At 37.1% G+C, this 7,674-nt stretch overlaps 1 protein-coding gene across 6 annotated transcripts; it reads left to right on the top strand.

Moving 5' to 3' along the window:
* Positions 527 to 4,125, top strand: LOC109716112 (phosphatidylinositol 4-kinase gamma 4-like). 6 transcript variants are annotated; one of them, XM_020241427.1, is made up of 3 exons: positions 527 to 688; positions 836 to 2,416; positions 3,333 to 4,125. In XM_020241427.1, the coding sequence occupies exons 2-3, from the start codon at positions 1,091 to 1,093 to the stop codon at positions 3,708 to 3,710; spliced, it is 1,704 nt and encodes a 567-aa protein (XP_020097016.1). In that variant the 5' UTR covers positions 527 to 688; positions 836 to 1,090; the 3' UTR covers positions 3,711 to 4,125. The 6 variants fall into 6 exon arrangements, with proteins under 6 accessions (XP_020097016.1, XP_020097022.1, XP_020097021.1 ...); XM_020241433.1 differs by having other exon boundaries at positions 528 to 688; positions 850 to 2,416; XM_020241432.1 differs by having other exon boundaries at positions 528 to 688; positions 840 to 2,416.

Raw genomic sequence — 7,674 nt, 5'->3', positions numbered from 1 at the left:
TTATAAATTTATTATCTGTAATGTAGAGATGAATGAAAAATAGTTCGTTGATATCTTTGAAAAAATATATATTATATAGAATATAAAAAAAAAATAAAAGTCCAGTATGTTATAAAGTAATTAAAGTCTTTCATTTGTTCTCTTTTGAGTGGTAAGATTGCAAGCACCGGCCTTCTCTTAACTATATTTCATACATATGTGAACATTAATAAACAACTGGAAGTGCATGTACCTACTTATTGCATCCAAAACATCCAGTTAATACTATGTCTATGTAAACATTTAATATTTAAATTTTGTTTTATTTACTTAATTAATTCTTAGTAACAGCTAATGTACCTCTAATGCATTCACATAGTAGTGCTTACATTTAAACACAGGGGCAAATTCGTAAAATCACACCTAAAATCGACCCCACGAAGCTACGTACATACAAAACGGTCGCACCCTCTCTGGCTCCCTAACGCCGTTAAAATGCCGTTAGGTCCTGGTCCAACCCCATATATGGGCGTCCGCTGAGTTTGCGTCATCTTCCTCGTGTCGTTCCCCAACCCTCCTCCTCTTCTCCACTTCTAGATTTTTCCTTCTCCACAAGAACTTTTGGAAAAAAGAAAATATACAAATTGGATTTTGGGACGAGGAGTCGCGCGAATCGGGGCCGGAGACGTGATCCAAATTTCGGTTCGCGGTGAGATTCTCGTATGATCCTTTTTCCCCCATTTTTCTTTTTGTTGTATTTTTTTTTGCATTTTTTGGTAATTTTTTCATGCAAATCGCCGTATTTTTGTGAATTTTTGGGTTCTGAGAGAATGCCCTAAGTTTGATGTTGATTTAGGTAGTTTTTTGTAGGTTTTGGTTCAAAGGTGCGATCATTTCGCGTGGATTGTTCGAGATCCTGATGAATTTGTAGGAGTAGAGCTCGAGATCGATCCTTTTCTAGGGTTTTCTCCTTCGATTTGTGAGAAGGAAAGAACCCCAATTTGAGATGGCTCCACAGATTTTACTGTAAAATTTGCCCGATTTCGGCCACTCTCGGTGCCCTTCTTCATCAGCGAGGGTATCTTTTCTCGACACAAATTAGGACAACAAAATGTCCTCAGCCGGCGCCGCGCTCAGCCCGATCAGGGAAGATTCGATCCTCTCGCCCATCCGATTCGACGGGAGCAGATCGCCGCACTGCTCCCAGGAACCGATCTTGATCTTCCTCGCTGTTCCTGGCTCATTGCCGATCCCAATCCGCATCCTTGAATCCGATTCTATCAAATCGGTGAAGCTTCGGATCCAGCAATTCAAAGGGTTTGTGGTGAAGAATCAAAAGTTGGTTTTTGATGGACGCGAATTGGCTCGGAACAACTCCCTCGTCCGCGATTATGGCGTGACCGATGGGAAAATGCTCTATCTCGTGATCCGGCTTTCCAATCTCCGTGTGATCACTGTTAAAACCGTTTGCGGGAAGAAATTTGAATTCCAAGTAGAGCATAGCCGGAACATTGGGTATATCAAGCAGCAGATTGCCAAGAAGGGCAAGGATTTTGGCGATCTTGAGGACCAAAAACTTGTATTTGATGGTGAAGAGCTCGAAGACCATAGGCTTATTACCGATATATGCAAAAGTAATGATGCTGTGATCCATCTGCTGATCAGAAAGTCAGCGAAGGTCAGGGCTGAGCCTGTTGGGAAGGACTTTGAGTTGTCCGTGGTTGCCCCTGATGTGAAAGAAAAGTTGCAATTAGATGCCCTCCAAGTGTTCGACAGAAGTCCTCTTCCACGCAGGAATTCTTGGGTTGAGCCGGTGGTTATCAATCCGAAAGTTGAACTGTCTCCATTAGTTATGAATATGATAAGGGAGACATTTGATGGGTTGGAGAAGGGGAATCCGCCCATTATGTCTGCAGAGGGTTCGGGCGGGGCCTACTTCATGCAGGATTTTTCCGGTCACAAGTATGTGGCTGTTTTTAAGCCGATTGATGAAGAACCGATGGCCGAGAACAACCCTCGTGGGCTTCCCTTGTCAACCGATGGTGAAGGGTTGAAGAGGGGAACAAGGGTCGGAGAAGGTGCACTGAGGGAGGTCGCGGCATACATTCTGGACCACCCAATCGGTGGTCGTCGGTTGTGTGATGAAATCGGGCTTGCGGGGGTTCCGCCAACGGTATTGGTTCGGTGCTTACATGGTGGTTACGATCATAAAAAAGATTTTAAGATCGGTTCTTTACAGATGTTTGTGAAGAACAATGGGAGCTGTGAGGATATGGGTCCTAGAGCTTTCCCTGTGGAGGAGGTGCATAAGATATCTGTGTTGGATATAAGGTTGGCAAATGCCGATCGCCATGCTGGAAACATATTGATCTGCAAGGGGGAAGAAGGGCGGTTTGTGCTCGTGCCGATTGACCATGGATATTGCTTGCCTGAAAATGTGAGTTTCATCTTTTCTTGTTTAGAAAAATTCTGATTTTTAATGTTCCAATGCATATTTTAATTGGTTTCATTTTTTTAATATGGATTAATTGTTTAGCCGTATGTGTTGATTAGTTGCTATTTTCCTTCCTTTATCTACTACAACAGTTTGTAAATATGGTTTTCAACAAGATCTCATGCATTCTCTGTAATCAAATGTCATAATGTTCTGATTTTGTTTCTTACTGTGTTAGCTCATTTGTTTCTGTTCTTAGTGCCAATGACATGCCACTTATCAAGTAATGCCAATTTGTGATTAAAACAAACTTGTATAATTATGTAAGATGTTTTTTTTTGTTAAGAATTTAGAACAATTTACACTTTTGTTGCCTCTATGTATTTACAGTGTTGCATGATACAGTTATCGTCATTTGTTCTAGCCTCTTCAAATTATGTGATGTTATCTAATGCCAGTTATATTTCTCTCTACAAATTATATGAGATGATTATGTATGTGAAGTTGTGTTGCTAACTGATGAATTTGCCAATTCATCATTCTTTCTCAATAATTTGAAAATGGTCCATCATCCATTTTGATTTCTCATTTTTTTAATGACTCGTCGTGTACTTGTGTTTTCATTTTTGTTGAACCAGTGTATTATCTGTTCAACTGAATGATCATTCTTTGGATAGTTATTGATGTACTCTGCAATCATTGCATTCAAGACTTCTCTTGAAATAACCTCCTAGCATCAATGTGCTTGTTTGATTTGTTTTCGTGATTATTTATCTTGTTTTGTTGCAATCTTCTGACATTATTTCATTGAACTGTTGGATTCCCAAATGTATCGTAATTCTATAGGATATATCATCATCTTTGAGTTGTAAATATCTCAAACTTTCTTGTTGTTGATGAACTTTTGTTACCATCGCAGTTTGCAGATTGCACCTTTGAGTGGCTCTACTGGCCCCAAGCTCGCCAACCATTTAGCACCGAAATTCTAGACTACATAAGAACCCTGGATGCTGAAGAAGATATTGCCCTCCTCAAGTTCCACGGATGGGAGCTCTCGCTCCAGTGCTCTCGCGTGTTCCGCATCAGCACCATGCTTTTGAAGAAGGGTGCAGAAAAAGGGCTCACTCCCTATGATATAGGAAGCATAATGTGTAGGGAAACTCTCAAGAAGGAATCCAAGATCGAAGAGATCGTCCGTGAGGCGGAGGATGCTGTTCTCCCAGGCACCAGTGAGCTGGCGTTCCTTGAAACTGTCTCCGAGATCATGGACCAGTACCTTGACGAGCTTGTTCAGTAGAAATAACTCATCGAGTTATATATTTTCAGTTCCAAGTGTATGTAGGTCGAACTATGTTAATCTGGTTTATCGGTTAATGGAACTGAAGATGATTGTAAGTAACTTCGTTAATGCCTTGGAGTTGTTTTGTTGATTCTTGTCTCAATTTCCTGACTTTTTAAAGAGGACACGAGAAGTTCTACGGGCCTTAAATCGCAGTTGACGCTACAATCCTATATGTTGGATTTTAGAGCTTCTGTGATTTGCTTTGGGGCAGCGGAGGGACGGCTTAGGATCCTTCTTTATGTACCTATGTTGTTTATATTTCTTATGACCTTACGGCTAAATGTCAGCTTGGTTTTTCTCTTTTGAGCTTATTTCAGCAACTCTGATGTTATGACATTAACTATCTATACATGTATGTCGTATTAAAATATCCGGCCGTCATGCTGATCCTCATTTGTTTTAAATCTGCGTGATCATTCATTCATTCATTCATTTGGTGGGTTAGGTTTGGAAATTGAACTTTAGGTCAGAATATAAGATTATATCTTTGAAATGTGGTTGGGATCTATGTCAAGCTAAAGTTTAAATAGTTACTGGTGTTCTTTTATTGCCTTGGACAAATAAAGTTTCTATGGAGGCTCGAATTTATGCTGAAATTAAAGCTTGAAGTGAAATGCTTGTTTATGATGCCATTCAATTTGGATTTGATCCCATGTAGCTTGAAGTTGGAGCTGGTTTATGTCCTGATGAAAACTGTAACAAGTAAAATCTTTATCATACATCTGCGCGCGAAAGTCAGTTTTAGTTCATTTCAATTCAAAGTTCGAATGGTGGTGGCTTTTGATCAGGTTCAGCTCATTTTCTCTCGTTCCAGTTTCATTGTCCTCTCCCTCTCAAAGCTTGTTCCAGAAACCTTTATAGTTGTTAAAATGGACTGATTGACTCTGATTAATTTTCTTCCTTTTTTTTTGCTGACCTTTTGGGTGACGCATTGGAGGAAGCAGCAGGAAAGAAGGGGAAGGGGGAGCTGACCTTTTCAATACTCAAATGTGTACACATATTTGTGGTGAAAAGGAACATGAATGGTTTATACTTTATACCATGTGAAGTTTTTTGGGAGCAAACAAGGAAGGTTCTTAAAAGGAATCTTTTGACCATTTGTATTGCCACCCTGTAATTCAAAAATAGCACCCTCTATTTTTCAATTCATATTTTATGTACTATTAATTGTTTAAATCAGTTTTTTTTTTGTCTAATCTGCAAAAGTTAAGCTGTAAATTCATGATCAAGACAATTTAAATTGAATCTTCACAATTATTTGGAAAAGAATAATAAATATAAATTTGTTGGTTCTTCTCAAGAGTAGAAATCCGAATTAATTGAAACTGAAAAGAAAAACTAGCTATTGCTAATCAACAAAACCGATTTTAATTCAAGAAAATCTCAAATATTGAAATTGTCAGTATGATTTCAATTTTACTCTTCTGCGAAAATCGGTTATAATAGAATTTGCCGCCTCTTTCGCACATATTCATACATGACGAAATGCTACTTGTGCACCCAAAAAGCATTATTTATTTCTGTCTCATTTTGAATAATAAACATGCTAATCCCATATGAAAATAGATTATTTAAACCTCCTAAGAGCTCCTTGTAGAAATTCTTGCTAGTGGCTACTTACAATCCCAACCATAACTCAACAAAATACTAATTTGATTGTAAAAAATACAAGTTGAGTTAACAGCTAAGATTTAATAAAGTGATAAGGTAAATGTCATCCAACTCTTTCTTCTACTTTCTTTATAACGAGTTTTAATAGATTTTTTTTTTTTTTTTTTTTTTTTTCGGACAGCTTCAGTCAAATTTGGATAAAGCGTATTTTGGCAATTTTGAAACCAAACCCTAATCCAAAACCCTAGTTCGAGTACGAAAGCCTGGCGAAATGAGCCTCACATCGGCTGGGCCATCTTACAACCCTAATACCAAATGTTTCCTAAATTTATACTCTTGTTTGGATGGCAAAATAAGTTATTCAGTAATAGCTTAATTGGAATGTGTTTTTTTTATTTATTTTTGCTATTGGAAGGTGGGAGTTTGATTTTTGTTCTTTGAAATGACTTAATATTTATAATTTAGTAAGATATCATACTTCACCTACAAGGTAATATTTTTATTTCAAAAAATCAACTTAATGGTTAAATATGTTATTCTTTTCTGAAAATTTGACCACATTTTTGTCTTCTAGTCATAATAGCAAAATCTTGTATCGGATAACATATCACTGAATAACTCATTTTGATATCTAATTGGGACTTACTCAAGAAGTATAATTAAATGTTTAGAACAAAATACCGGTTTTACTTTTGAGTCATTTTTTTTAAACAAAAAATAAAGCAATTCATGTGAAGTTTTACAAGATCATTTATATAACATACCCAACACAGGTAGGGATGCAAATGGATCCGGGTTGGTGGAGCTCCGCCCCGATCCGTCCCGAATGGGGTGGTAAGTGGGAACAAAAAATATAAAAAAATATAACCCGCCCCGAATCCGCCCCGATCCGCCAAGTAAATGGAGCGGGAGGTGGGAGACTCTTTTCTTCCTTCAATCCCCTCCGATCCGTCAAAAATCCGGCTCCTGCTCCGATCCGCCCCGAATGGAGCGGTAAGTGAGAGCCAAAAATAAAATGAAAAGTAACTCGCCCCGAATCCGTCCCGCCCCGATAAGAAATGGAGCGGGAGGCGGGGAAACTCTCCCGCCCCCGGATCCGCCCCGTTTGCATCCCTAAACACAGGCATTCAATTAGTACATTTTGCCTGAGGACAAGAGTGCAATTGAACTACTTGGTAAAGCTTATATAGTTCTATTGCCAAAATTAAAAATTTTTAAAGTTATGTGGCATTAAAAGAATTTTAAAAAAAAAAGAAAATCAATCTCCTCTCCTTTTTAAGGAGGGCGTTTCGGTCGGAATCAGGCCATAGGGTGGCCCAGTATGGCACGGATTAGGCCTTGCTAGGCCGAGCGACCTTTTTGTCGACCATGTCATGACATGATGGTCTTTTGTCCAAATAAGTTTTGATTTTCTATTTTTTTAATTTATTTTTAAACTTTTACTTTTAATTTTATGAAATATAAAGTTATTATTAAATAAATAAGTTTTGAATTGATTTATTAAGAACGTTATCTAAAATTTAAATAATTTAAATTAATATTAAGAAATAAAAAAAAATATGAAAGAGAATAAAAAAAGAAACTTGCTGTGTCGGCCAAGTATACACAGCCCAAATAGGTTGTGTAGTGCTAAGTATACCTGGCCAACATGCGTGTTGGATAAACCGTCAAAAGATTATTATATAGGCTAAATTACATAAAAGTTTTCTGTCAAAATTTAATTTTTTATTTTTTTCTGTCATTTAAAAACTTGCACTTTGTCCTCTTGTAAAATGAAAAAAGTTCACTTGGCCCTCCTGCCGTTAGTAATCCGTTAGGGTTCCGTTTATAAAATATTATTATATATTTTTTTATGCCAAAAATGTCCAGCCTTTTCTCCTGTGAGCATAGTGAGGGACTGAGGGGCAAAATGGTGAGGGACAAAATGGTCATTTTATCATCACAGTTCACACCATACTTCCTGTGAATATTTTTTATTTTACAATGGGGCAAAGTGTAGTTTTTAAATGACAGAGAGAAAAGCGAAAAATCAGATTTTGACAGAAGGGTTTTCTGTAATTTAGCCTATTATATATTAGTAAAATTTATCTGTATATTTTTGGATAGGCTATATTTTTATCCATACCCGTATGGACGGATAGGTATGCAGGTTATATGCATTCTTTTTTTAAAAAAAAATTCCTATGCTTTTTAAATGCAAAATGCGTATATATAATTTTAAAAATTTATAATATTTATTGTTTGAAATAACATAACATATAATAAATAATATTAAATCTTAAAACATATAAATTACATGTAAACTATT

The sequence above is a fragment of the Ananas comosus genome, linkage group 10 (genome assembly GCF_001540865.1).
Source record: "Ananas comosus cultivar F153 linkage group 10, ASM154086v1, whole genome shotgun sequence".
Lineage (NCBI taxonomy): Eukaryota > Viridiplantae > Streptophyta > Magnoliopsida > Poales > Bromeliaceae > Ananas > Ananas comosus.
The sequence above is the reverse complement of the archived record's forward strand: the minus strand, read 5'-3'. Positions and strand labels throughout refer to the sequence as shown.

Coding starts and splice junctions, on each gene's coding strand:
- LOC109716112 (XM_020241427.1), top strand. CDS start 1,091: ATGTCCTCAGCCGGCGCCGCGCTCAGCCCGATCAGGGAAGATTCGATC. Junction 2,417..3,332: donor GATATTGCTTGCCTGAAAAT/GTGAGTTTCATC, acceptor TTACCATCGCAG/TTTGCAGATTGCACCTTTGA.